A 14,761-nucleotide genomic window follows, 5' to 3' on the forward strand; every position below is an offset into this window, starting at 1 on the left:
CTCTATCTCTAAGTGATGTCCTTCTACATCAGAGATTGTATTGTGTAGTAGTTAGGATCGATTATATTATATCACACATAAAAAGTAATCCATAAATCTTAAAAAAAAAAGTGTGTGTGTGTGTGTGTGTGCGTGTGTGTGTGTGTGTGTGACTCAGCTATACATTATCCAAAACGAGTTGGCATAGGGAGACTCTTCTATACACACTGAGGAGGACTAGTCAAATGCAGATGTACCATCTGGAACAAGAGGCTTCTTGTAATACACAAGGGGAGACCTGGAGAGATTTGTTTTTGTATCTGCAATAAAACAATTCTATAGCCATGGGGATTGCACACCAGATTTTTAATGCTTCAAACTGGAAGTGATATATGTTGTTTCTCACAGCATACTGGCCAAGACTCATTCACATGAACTCATTTAAGTGAAGAAAAGATATGAGGAAAAATATGCATAATTTGACAACAGGAAATATCTCTACCACATATGGCAGCAAGCTAAAAGCAATGCAGTATTTGTTAATAAATCAATTACAATGATATTACCTATTACCATTTGTCATTTTTGATAAAAAATCACAATTTTCTTTTTCTTTTTTTTTTGTTTTAGTACTAGGGGTGGAACCCAAGGGCACTTAACTACTGAGCCACATCCCCGGCCCTTTTTTGTATTTTATTTAGAGACAGGGTCTCACTGAGTTGCTTAGGCCCTCACTATGTTGCTGGGGGTGGCTCTGAACTTGCAATCCTCCTGCCTCAGCCTCCCAAACTGCTGGGATCACAGGCTGCATGCAGCATTGCACCTGGCAAGAATCACAATTTTTGAATCAATAAAAAATCAGTTACTTTCATGGACAAAAAACCCCCAAATTACTAATGTTTTCATCAACATATAACATCTATTGGTTAGTGACCATAACCATGAAGAGTCACTATTCAAAGCACACGGCATATATTGACTTGTTAAATCCTTATAAAATATATATGAGCTTACATATGAGCATGCTCTTGATATTAATATGTACATTTAACAAGAAAATACAATCAGGATATGTTAATTTGAACAGAATCTTTTAAAATATGACTTTGCTACTTTTTTTAATCCATAAAAGATTTACAAAAATGTAGTTACTTTGAATAAAACTAATGTTTTTTCACTTGAGAAGCATTGGGCATTTCAAATAGCCAACAAGTAAAGCTTAATTCAAAGCACCAGGTTTAATTTAAAGATAGGAATTGGCTCTGACATAAAGAGTAAATTTTTAAAATTTTATCAATTCAGGCAGAAAATTTTTGCTCTAGGTACAAAAGCTACAGTGCTGTGGACTAGGAAACCTCGAATAAAAATAGCCCTATGTCATCAGGTACAGAAAGAAACTGTTATGACTTGGATCTGGTTCAAGTTTTATAACACTTATAGATAAGAGGTTTATTTTCCTTCCCCTCCTTCCTCTTAAAAGTTTTCCTGAATCCAAAACAAGTTTAGAACAATAACAATTGCTTGAATATTAAAAAATTTTAAAATGAGATTTACGATGTTGTAAAATAACACTAATGACATACCTGTTATCACCTATTTACATTCAATGGCCTTTGAAAAATAATTGACAAACTAGGTATTACAGCATAGTTATCTACTGGATGTCCTTCAACACTTTGGCAAAGTATGTCCTGTTTCCCCAAGGATACAAAAAGGAGGGCTTCTTTACCAGGTCCTTTAGCTGGGGCGCAACTGCTGCACAAGCAGATGAGACTTTATCCATCTTGGACAGCTTCCCTGAGCAATGTGGGACCAGCTTACCACCAATTTTAGGCTGCTTCTTTGGTTCCTTACTGCCTTATGTAAGGAATACATTTGTCTCACGTAACTTGTCATGGGTGTTAGTGTTCTATCACACTGGACTCAGACAAGTTGGTAACTACTGTATATTGATTCTACTTTGCAGATACTTTGGTGCTAAGTGGCTGATTTTAGCAAGTATTTATCAAGATTTTGGTAGTATCCTATGACACCATAGCTAAATATGGCTAGGTGTTTGTGCCACAAAGAATCAGCATGGAAACCAACAGAGCTGGTATTATTTAGTGTGACTTCTGGACACCTCACTTTTCCAGAGTTGTTGGGATTAAATTAAATTCAATGGTAATAATGAGGATCATGATGATGCAAATCATATCTAACATTTATTAGGTAGTAACCATGAAAAGTTACGGCTCAAAGCACCTGGCATATATTAATTTTAAATCCTCGTGATCACCCTATAAGGTAAGTTTTGTTTTTATTCCCATAAATAAAATGAGGCACAGATTGGATGGGACTTGTTCAATCTCACACAGCGAGAAATGCCTTAGTACAGAGCAGGCATTTCTGATGACAAGGTTCTTCACAACGAGTACCAAAGCTAGCTGACCCCTTGATCGCTTCGGCAATATATTTCCATCTCCTTGCTGGTCCCTAGATCTGGGTTGTTCTTCCCTGAGATATTTGCATAGTTGCTTTCTCATTTTATGTAGGACTTTGCTCAAATGTGTAACTTTTTTTTTTTTTAAAGTTCAATGTCATTTTATTTATTTTTATTTTTTTTTAAATTTTTTATTGTTGGTTGTTCAAAACATTACAAATTTCTTGACATATCATATTCCACACTTTGATTCAAGTGTGTTATGAACTCCCACCTTCACCCCATACACAGATTGCAGAATCACATCAGTTACACATCCATTGATTTACATATTGCCATACTAGTGTCTGTTGTGCTCAGCTGCCTTTCCCATCCTCCACCCTCCCCCCTCCCCACCTGTCCCCTCCCCTCCCCTCCTCTCTCTCTATCCCCTCCACTGTATAACCCTGAGGGTCTCCTTCCATTTCCATGCAATTTCCCTTCTCTCTCCCTTTCCCTCCCACCTCTCATCCCTGTTAAATGTTAATCTTCTTCTCCTGCTCTTCGTCCCTACTCTGATCTTAGTTACTCTCCTTATATCAAAGAAGACATTTGGCATTTGTTTTTTAGGGATTGGCTAGCTTCACTTAGCATAATCTGCTCTAATGCCATCCATTTCCCTGCAAATTCTATGATCTTTACTCCTCACACTTCAGATAGAGCCCTAATATCCAGAGTATACAAAGAACTCAAAAAATTAGACAATAAGAGAACAAACAACCCAATCAACAAATGGGCCAAGGACCTGAACAGACACTTCTCAGAGGAGGACATACAGTCAATCAACAAGTACATGAAAAAATGCTCACCATCTCTAGCTGTCAGAGAAATGCAAATCAAAACCACCCTAAGATACCATCTCACTCCAGTAAGATTGGCAGCCATTAAGAAGTCAAACAACAACAAGTGCTGGTGAGGATGTGGGGAAAAGGGTACACTTGTACATTGCTGGTGGGACTGCAGATTGGTGCAGCCAATTTGGAAAGCAGTATGGAGATTTCTTGGAAAGCTGGGAATGGAGCCACCATTTGACCCAGCTATTCCCCTTCTTGGTCTATTCCCTAAAGACCTAAAAAGAGCATGCTACAGGGACACTGCTACATCGATGTTCATAGCAGCACAATTCACAATAGCAAGACTGTGGAACCAACCTAGATGCCCTTCAATAGACGAATGGATAAAAAAATGTGGCATTTATACACAATGGAGTATTACTCTGCATCAAATGTGTAACTTTTGAAGAGACTGTTTCTGACCACTCTTATCAAGGTAGTAATTCTCTGTCACTTTCTTCCTATATCATTCAGGACATCTGTCACCATTACATGGTGTAATATTACAAATTACTTTATCATCTGCATCTGCCACCAGAATGTAACTTCCTCAGTAAAAGAACTCTTTCTGTCCTGAATTTTCACATTTAATACCAAGAGTTATATATATATACACTCTCTTTATCTATCTGTCCACCCATCCATTTACCCATCCTTCCATCCATCTATCTTTCCTTCTACCCATCTATCTGCTAATTAATCATTTTTCTGCCCTTACAATATAAAGTGCTACACATTATTTAACCATTCACTATTAAAATATGTCACTTTTAGTCTTCACTAGGGTAAGACATTTATTATTTTTTTCTACTTTTTGTTTCTTTTTCTCACACTTACTTCAAAAGAAAATCCTGAGCAATCTGAATGCAGCATTTGGAACACTCATAGGTTGAGCAGAAATATAGCTTTTCATCTTAACTAAGAAGGTAAGTTTTAAATTCAAGCTCTACAGGGTTCTGTTTATACATTTATTTATTCTTGAACTTTATATGGGGCAATCACTGTTTTGTGATCTCCCAGGTTCAATTTGAATCCAGAGTGATTCTGCACTGAAATCATTACCATCATGCCACTATTTTTCACTCCAGATCAATTACTGTTTAAAGGACACTTAGGAGCCATACACAGAGTTTTTTAAGAGGAAAAAATGAAAGATGTGAAATTGACTATAATAAAAAAATGATGTCTTTTCAAAGTATGTGTGAAGACAATGCATTAGACATCTAAAATTATAATTATGCTGGATTCTTTTATTTCATTCTCAAGGTATTTCTTTTCATGTTTAGAATTATTTGCGGGGGGATATGATGTGGTTTGCTACTTATGAATTTAAAGAGAAAGACAGAATAGCTGCTGTCTACTTATCAGATTTTATTGAATTCTGGTCACATTTCCTATTCCCTAAATTATTTATTCCTATTTCATGAACTGAAAGTTGGTCATTATTCAATTGAATTTTTCTTTGTTCAGTAGAAGAGTCAATATCTTAGATAATTATTGAATCCTACCTTGAGTTCCTAGGTTTACCAGTATCTTGGAGGGAGTTTACAGAGGAGTCTTGGAAATAGAAAACCCAAGGATCACAGAGCCAAACAGAATCAGATCCTGAATGATAGTATAAAAAAGCTAATAAGGATATTAGCTTGTCCAAAAAGGAAGAGATGCTTTTTAATGTGTTCTTGGACCACAGAAAATGTTTATGTTTTTGCTTTAGTTATTCTTTTAGAAAGTAAAAAACCAAAAATTGATAGTAAGCTTAAGATAGTACCATCATGTATTTAGAACGTTAAAAAATAAAAAATAAAAAGGAATATATATAGCTTTATTCTGACCATTTACTAAATATTCTTTAATAAACTGAGTAGTAAGTTTATGAATAGAAAGTAAAGTATATCTATTAAAATGAAAAAACAGGGCTGGGATTGTGGCTCAGCGGTAGAGCGCTTGTAGCACGTGTGAGGCCTTGGGTTCGATCCTCAGCACCACATAAAAATAAATAAGTAAAATAAAGATATTGTTCCAACTACAACTAAAAAATAAGTATTAAAAAATCTGAAAAAAACCACATTTTATTTGCAGGAAAAATAGATAACCATTAAATATATATCATGCATATGTACATGTACATATATATGTATACATGTATGTGTGGCATGCACACATTATATCATGTATATTGTATATCATACTTATTTCCTTACTTCCACTCCAAATTTTAATCTTGATGATTCGGGAATTTAAAATACATACATACAGACCTCAGATTTAAGTCAGATTATCATGGAGCAATCACAGATTATTAAGAGAGTTCACGGGTCTAGACAGTTCCTGCCCCACAGACCCGAGGATCTATTCATTCTCCCAGTGGATAAAACCCTCCTCAGTGCTGCTACCCTCCAAACCACCTAGCTGTGTTTTCCAATGATTATCTGTTAGCTCCCTCCCCATGCTATGGCCTTTTTCCTTTAGACACAAGTAGCACCCAGGTCTTGCTGCTGTTTGCAGGTTGTTCCCATTGATTTTTATCTTGGGCTTTAGAGGGGAGTATTCTTAAATAATTTTGTGTGTAAGGTTTTTCCATGGCTGGTTGACTTTGTTAACCAGGTGCTCTGTTTTGATGTGAAGACTTGGGAGACACTGAAAGCTATTCTGTCACTTTCATACCATCTTTCAGAATTTACTCTCATTTCTTTTTATTATTTTAAAGAGGTCCACTGATTTACCATTTATAATTAAGATGTCATTAAGTTCACCTATATAAAGCCATATAAAGTTTAACATTTAACGACTTTAGTGTATTTATGAAGTTGTGGAACAATCACCGCAAACAATATTATAATATTTTCATCTTCTTATAAAATAAACCTTATAAATCATTCTCTCAGCCACACATAATTTCTAATCTACTTTCTATTTATACATTTACATAATCTAGACATTTCATATATGAGGTGTCATAAATCGCATTTTTTTCCCTGTGTTTTAGGTGGAATATGACAGAAATAAACATTATTTTTTTAAAGTTCTATATCTCAACTGGAGAATGGCAACAATTTCACAATAAATTTTATGATGACCTATTTATATATGATTTCAATTAGTTTCCTAATAAAAGGCAATAAAGCAAGCTTTGAGTATGTGATACTTTGAGTATGTGATACAGTAACTTTGCAATGTACCAAGAGTACATTGAATAAAAGCTTCTTTCTTTCTTTCTAAAATCTTAGAAAAAAACTTTTGAAGAATTTTTCCTCTTCAAGTTGCCAAAATCATTTACAAGAACTTCACATGTAGTAACATATTTAATGTTCACAGAAAGCTATGATGGGACTACCTGTTTATCATCTTAATTTTACTGATATGGAAACTGACGCAAAGTGAAATGATGAAATTTCCCCAAGCTAAGTGGCTGAGCCAGATTCCACACCCTGGTATTTTGTTTCAAAGACTCCTTGTTCTTAACTATATGCTAAGTGCCTCCCTGACTTATAGGTGTTCTGTCAAATACCATTCTCTTCTCAACTGGCAACAGTGGAAAACAACTAAGGGTAACATAGTCAAAGCTTCTTCCCATTGATCATCAGACATATGAGTGTCGTATATCTTAAAACTAGGGGATTTCCAATATCATTGGTTTGAGTTCCATTCATAGTTTCCAAAGTTTCTCATAATACTTACAAATAATTAGTTCTATCTTAAGTAAGAAATACTTTGAAAATACTCCTTATTATATCATACTAAGCTACTGAAAACCAAGACACTATTGGTGTATTCAATATTGATTGATCATATTCAACTGCAAGTGACAACATAATTTCTCTTTATTGAAAACATAGAAAGCATGTTAGACTTAAATATAGTTTACCAATAATTATAAGACATTAAAATGTCACCCAAATAAGATAAGTATCGGATTAAGTGGAATAAAATTACTTATCGTTACATAAATTATCAAACGACTTTAAAACAGGGAAGGGAAAAAACAGGGCAAATTTTTACATGAGCCAGGAAAAGCTGGAATAATAACTCTCAGTTCCCTTCTGTCCTGAATCAACCCATCTAGGAAGCATTCTTCTTCCCTTGAGAGGAAGGAATTCTTGTTAAATAAAAGCTTCTTTCTTTCTTTCTAAAGTCTTGGAAAAAAAAACTTTTGAAGAATTTTTCTTCTTCAAGTTGCCAAAATCATTTATAGATTGAGTTACAAATTATAATAGAAAATCAACATATTACTAGGAAATTGACTAGGAAAGAATTTAAGAAGCACATTCTCAGGTCTAACATTCCCTTTTCATGATTATATGTGCGGAACCACATTTCCTTTGACACTCTACCCCAAACATCTTCCAGCTTAGATTTTGACTCCTGCATAGCAACAGATACTGAGCTATATGTTCCCTGGATCCTCAGGGGCACATGAGTTATGATCTTATGTAACATATACAAGGTAGCTGAGTAGCATCCACCTTTTCTGGAAAGCAGGGTTGGGGGTAAAATTTTAAAGGATTTATTTCTTGTGAAGCAGAAACCTTTGAAGCAGCACTGCTCATAAAAAGAACAGATGCTATAACATCACCAAAAACCAAAGTTGCATTTTTGAACTGCCTGAGTGAAAAGATATTTTAATACGAGAGCAACAATAAAATTAAACAGTATTCAGGTTTAGCTCTTCAGTCCCAGAGACTCGCCGCCAAGTGAATCAGTATAGCAAACCACAGAAGGCACATCCTTCATCGGCAGAATGTATCACAGGACTATTTTGGAAATCAAATGGAATAATTCCCCCTAAAGAACTCTGCAAACTATGGAATCGTACAAATGTATTTATAATTATTTTTGACATTTTCTGGATAGTTTTATAAATAAAATCTCAGTGTAGTTATATTTCACATTTAGAAGTACGATAAAGGATAGCAAATTTTTTTCAAGTTATTGTTTGTTCACATGCTGGAGTAGCATTTTTAAATCTCCTGAGCATAGTTTTCAACACAAGTTTTGCTTGAATTTATTTCTCAGCTTCTAATTTTTTTACTGGTTCGTTTTTCACTACTTTAAGCTTAATGAAATGGATGTAATTTTTTTTTTCTTTTTTTGGTCCCAGGGATTGAACTCAGTTATGCCTAACCACTGAGCCACAATCCCAGCCCATTTTATTTTTTATTTTGAGACAGGCTTTTACTAAGTTACTTAGGGCCTCACTGAGCTGCTGAGGCTGCTTTGAATTTGCAATTCTCCTGCCTCAGCTTCCTGAGCCACTGATATTATAGGTGTACATTACCATGCCCTGCTGGTTGTAAATCTTAAACTTATATTTTACAGTGTGTTGAAAAAAAAATTTAAAGAATACATCCACGTGTTAGGGGATAGTGTGGAAAGAAGAGGGAGTCCTTTCTGTAACTGATGAATGGAAAGGTATTGCTATCATCTGCATATTTATTTTCTCCCTAAATTTATATTTTGAACTCTTAACCTACAAGATGATATTATTAGGAAGTAAGGCCTTTTTCAGGGAGTTTAGGTCATGGGAACTGAGCCTTCACTAATGGAATCAGTATCTTTATAAAATAGGCCCAGCGAAGCTCATTTGCCCTTCCAGAATGTGAGGACACAACAAGAGAGTTGTGTAAGCAAGAAATAAGCCCTCACACAACATGGGATCTGTCAGCTCCCCACCCCCCAACCAGTCTGGGACTTTCCAGCCTCAAGAACTGTGAGAAATAATTTTAATAATTTTCGGTTGCTGATAAGCCACCCAGCTTATGTTATGTTGTCACAGCCTGTCAAATGGACTAATACAGAGGTTAGCTCTTAACTGTGTTGCAACATGTGTTCTACCTGTGAAACAATTTGTATGTGTATTCAAAGTACACAACAGAGCCTTTTATAACTGTGCTTCCAAATAGCAATGCTCTCCAGAAACTTACCAGTTGTGCAATTTGTAAATTCGATGTCATCAATTGCAGCTCCTCCTCCCAGGTCCGTTGTCCTGATACCTTGAAAGATAACTTCAAAGTTTCTCTGCTTTCCTAGCAGAATGACAGCTTTTTGCCACTGATTACCAGGGTTCTGCCTGCTTTCTTGCCATACTTCTGAGAGTCCTTTATCTGTCTGAAGTTAAAGAGGGAAATAATTAAAAACAACAATGACAGCATTAATAATAATTACCCAGTTATTTAGCACAAAACCAACTGACCAATGAAAACTCGAAAAACATTGGAACGTTGATAAAATGTCTAACAGAGTTTATCATTTAAGATTAGTTTCCCCCAAAACAGTATTTGGTGCTAGGTCACTTTGATTTTAGGATAAATATATAAGGCCCTTGTCTGAAACTTGTAATCGAAATATTGGAATAGAGGGGAGCATTTAATAGAATAGCATCCAGAAAATCAAATGAGATATTCCAACAGATTAATACTGTACCACTATGAAATATATAATTTACAGGTACTTTGAATAATATAAACCAAAAAGAAAAATAAATGTCTATTAAAGAGGGGATTCGAAAAGTTATAAATTCATGTTTTCATGCTTTGAAAAAATTAATATTAAAAATATGAGTAATGTCTTGTTCTGTTGCAGGAGAAATAGATATTATATCATATGATTCTTTCTCTGAGTGATAGAAAGTGTGACTATGTATCGATTAACTTAAAATTTACTTTGAAAAACAATTATAAATTTATAGATAGATCCTTCAGCATTTTTCTGAAAACAATGATGAATCTCTATACTCAGAGTCAAGTGACTTCTACATGGAAGGGGATGGGAAATTCACACTTAATTAATGAAATGTCATATTTTTCTGACAACTAAAGAGAAATTCTTTTTAAGGTTAGTCTTTGATTCACAGTGATGTTTTAGTGATTTGGAATCAAAGAGATTATTAGTTAAATTAAAGATTAAAGTAGAGGGGTCTGTCTGACACTTACCAATATTAGAGGCATGAATATTGATGAAAGCCTTTCTTAATTCATAAACTTTATCAACTTTCCCTATGCATCTGCCTCCACAGTTACAAAACCACTCATCAGGTATACCAAGCCCCCAAAGATTTTCAACAAATAACATCAAAAAGAGGGTTCATGTTTCCTTCTAACCAATAAAATATGAACCATTTGTTAAATCTTACAACTGGGCTTCTAGTAAAACAAAAAAGAAAGAAAAGAACAGACTTAAATATTCACTGTGATTTTATGTGATAGAAAAGAAAATGAGGGTAAATGATTTTGGAAAACATTCATGAGTATAAAATAGAATTTTATTATATTTGCTATTGTTTTAATTTGGATATAACATCAACTCTTATGCCTATAACTACCAGGTATTCATCCAAATGAACAAAGGAGATTTATTTATTTATTTATCCATTTATTTAGCAAATATTTAATGCTTATATGTTGCTAGTTGCAGATTTATATACTTTGGGTAAAAAAAAGAGAATATAGGGAGCCTATCCTATAGGAGAATTAATCTAATATAGAATTTATAAAAAATAAATGACTATGAAATTGTTCTCTTTCTCTCTCTCTCTCTCACACACACATACACACACACACACACATACACACACATACACAAACACACATCCTTAATGAAGAAAAAAATTTTGAAAACTGATCATATAGTCAACTTGCAAATTTTTTTTCCATTTACAGGCTCCTTTACTTACTTACTTGATATGTGGATTTCAACTCATTTTAAACCAAGAAAGACAAAAATTTCTCCCTTTTAACCCACTCATGTGAACTTTATTTCTTTAGTGCTGCCAGAGATTGAACCCAGGGCCTCCTGCATGCTAGGCAAGTACTCTACCAATAAGCTACATCCCTAGCCCTTATGTACATTTTAAATTGAAGACTTCAAGAAAATAAACATATAAAAAGTGATTAAACACACTAATAATAGTAAAAAAAAAAAATAGGCACAAATACCAAAATGGCTAAATTACAGAAACTGGAGAAGTGTTATGTATTCAATGTCATGTTTTCCCCAGCCTGGAATTGATTCCCCACACAGTATGTATACTGGCCCTGAGCCTTCTGCATTGCACATTTGCTTTTGTAGTCAAAGTGTTGGCTGTCATACTTTACACCGTCGTTCTTTTTTGGTCATAGGAAGGAAAGCAACAAAAAGTACTAAAAAATATAAAGCCACTTCAAATACAAAGGCATATTAATAGATAGAACCACTTGGAACTTCAGTATCATGTTTAAAGTGAATATCTAAACTTTTCACAAAGAATTAGTCCATTTTCCTGAAACCACTTAAGCAATCCTTCCTTTCTCCACTTATATCTTTATCATAATACAGATGTAGACTTTCTATGTCAGTCTCTGTTCTAGTAATCCAAGTATCATACCTACTCAGTTACTATATTCTCTTTTTTGGGGGAAGATTTTAGTGGAGTTGCTTTTTCATGTTCCTCCTGGATATTACATATAATTATATAAAAATCTAAGAAGGCTTTGAAAAGTAGAGAGAAGAAGGTAGACCTCAAGATGGTGAATTGTCAATGTTTTCTTTTTTCATCACGTACCCCAAGTAAATTATTAAAAACTAGCAACCTGGGAACTCCAACAATCACACAGATCACACAGACTTCTCTTTCTAGCCAAAGGACTAGGAAAGGGCAAGTCTAATAAGAAAGAAAATACTTGAACAGTAACTGTTCTATCACAACCAGACATCAGTGGAAAACCAATCTGATTCTCACCCACACACCAAAGGCTGAGCAGAGAAGCCTGACTTCCATCCCTGTCAGGCTATACCAGGGTCCCCAAAACACCCCCCCAAGATATTCTCAAATAAAGGAAAACTAAGACATTCATCACAATATTGTGGTCTTATCGTTTTGAAGTGCTTGCCATTTCTTTCTGCAATGGAACTCTGCCAAAAACAAGTCACACTTTCTTTGCTAATATTTATAACCGTTTTCTTTTCAATTTTTGCGGTGACCAGGATTGAACCAAGGGTCGCACCCACGGTAAACACGTGTTCTGCCATTGAGCTATATCCTAGTCCCTACAGAAGTTTTAATATTTGAAGAATCATTATACTCTTCCTCAAATACTCCTTTAAATCTATTTTCATGACATTCTAGAAATGCAGAAACTATAGAAATGGTAAAGAATTCAGGGGTGCCAGTGGTCTGGGAGAGATGGAAAGAGACTTCAATAGGAGAAGCACAGGGAAACATTTTATGAGAGGAAAAACTTACCTATATATTACACAATAATAAATGTAAGCCATTGGGCATTTATCAAAACCCATGTCACTTTACAACACAAAGACTAAACTTAGTGCATATGATTAGAAAAATAAAATCACTCAAAAATTTGAAATATCCCAGGAAAAAATGCAGAATCTGACAAATCAGTCTAAATAGGACAAAGGTGTGAAAAACCTCACTGAGGAGACGAGGGAATTAAATTTGGAAATGAGTAGGGCTTATAAAATAAAAGGAAAAGGAGATGCACATAGGCATTCTGCAAAGCTGCAAGAGTTCTGAAATACCCTAAAGATGTATAGTAGAACTGAAAAAATAATTACATTTCTGGAAGATGATGGGAGCCAGGTTTCCAGTGTTCCAGTGAAAGGTTACAGATAAGCTAAGGGAGGAGCCTAAAATGACCCATGTGGTAAGGGAGTATGTTTGGAAAAGGCATGATTTGATATTTAGATTAGTATAAACACGAATGGTTACATATAGAAATATTTATAGATACATGCATATACCCAGAAATATATGTTTACAGATTAGTAACCAGACACACACACACACACACACACACACACACACACACAAAATCAGCTTAGAGGCCCTACAAGCAATAAGACCTGACTTAGTGCTCAGATCTGGTTTCTAAAACCAATTTCCAGTAAAAAGAACTGGGGCCCTTGGAGAAATAGCTGATTCTGAACTGGCTCAGAAAACACACAGAAGCCTTAGCCAGAAGGTGAGCAAGAGCTTAAATAGATACCCAAAATGACAGGGGGTATGTAAAAGTGATATAGAAGTCAACTAAAAGAAGTCTCAGTGCCCAAAGAAAGAACTTGAACACCAAAATAAATAATGTATTATTGAATTACAATGTCCAGTGTACAAGAAACACCAATGGATCCATACTAATATAAACAAATGGTTGAATAAATAAGTAATAGGAAGAACAGATAAACCCCCCCACACTGAAGGATTCTGAATAATTTGCATAAAACAATGTGGTATTTATACACAATGGAATATTACTCAGCACTAGAAAAAGATCATGGCATTTGCAGGAAGTTACATTAGAGCAGATTATGCTAAGTGAATTTAGCCAATCCCTAAATGGAAAAGAATGGATAAAATTTTGAATATCTGTATCTATATGTGTGTGTGTGTGTGTGTGTGTATGTGTGTGTGTGTGTGTATTTCTTTAAGTAATCTAAAATATTAAGTATCTGAAAAAAAGTGAGCACCAGTAATAAAAAATGTTTATTCCTTAAATTGCAAATATATAAAAAGTTAATTTATATATGCTAATGCTGTTTTGATTCTCAAAAAAAGTGAAAACAAGTATAGATTATTTAAAATTTGCATAAGATCTCTTACTCAAAACTCTCTTACAAATAGCTAATATAATTAGAAGACAAATCTGAAGTCAGTGGCTCTGGTTTTTACAGGAAATTTTCTACCTTAAAAGAATAATTTAGAGGTTTAAACAAATTTACTCATTGGGTAGATATTTGCAATTATAGACATTTTCAAAAATATTTTACATGTGTTGTCAAATTATTTTAAACAGGTAGTAGACCGTCACTTGTTTGATAGAATAGCATTCCTTTAAATTCAAAACATTTATTTCCTGACAATTTTCTTTGAAGATTTGGGCAACTAAAATGGGACCCTCAGGTGACTTAGGCAGTTTAATGCAAAGCATTATAAAGATGAGTGAAACTGAAGTTATACAAATCAGTTTTTGTAATCAATTTAATTTTTTTTTACTATACCAATCTTTGTTTCCCAGGATTTCAAACCACAGAATCATAAACTCTTTCACATTCTTTAATAGAAAATTCAGCTTGTTTCTATTCATACAAACACATACATGGCATAAAGGCCCCTATATACAAGTATATGTTTGTTTTTGTAATATCACAGCTAGCAAAGGGCCTTCAAAGTTGCTCCTTTGGGATTAAGAGCTACATTCTTTCAGGGATTATTTTGTTTTGTTTTGTTTTGTTTTAGTACTGGGGATTGAACCCAGGGGCCCTTAACCCATAAACCACATCCCCAGCCTGTTTTATATTTATTTTGTTTAGAGACAGGGTCTTGCTAAGTTGCTGAGGAACTTGCAATCCTCCTGCCTCAGCCTCCAAGCCACTGGGATTACATGCACGTGCTACCATGCCCTGCAAAAGCCACATTCTTAATATGGTATAAAGAGATTCTCACGCTGCTGGTCACATCTGTCCACAAAGCAGTCATGATATCCTCAAGCACAACTTA

At 34.6% G+C, this 14,761-nt stretch overlaps 1 protein-coding gene across 1 annotated transcript in view; it reads right to left on the reverse strand.

Moving 5' to 3' along the window:
- Malrd1 (MAM and LDL receptor class A domain containing 1) overlaps positions 1 to 14,761 on the reverse strand; it is a 658,798-nt gene that overhangs the window by 242,455 nt on the left and 401,582 nt on the right. The window contains exon 29 of the mRNA XM_027928635.2: positions 9,195 to 9,378. Coding sequence (XP_027784436.2) covers positions 9,195 to 9,378 — 184 coding nt within the window. The remainder of the gene's footprint in view (positions 1 to 9,194; positions 9,379 to 14,761) is intronic.

Source organism: Marmota flaviventris, chromosome 12 (assembly GCF_047511675.1).
Source record: "Marmota flaviventris isolate mMarFla1 chromosome 12, mMarFla1.hap1, whole genome shotgun sequence".
Taxonomy (NCBI): Eukaryota; Metazoa; Chordata; class Mammalia; order Rodentia; family Sciuridae; genus Marmota; species Marmota flaviventris.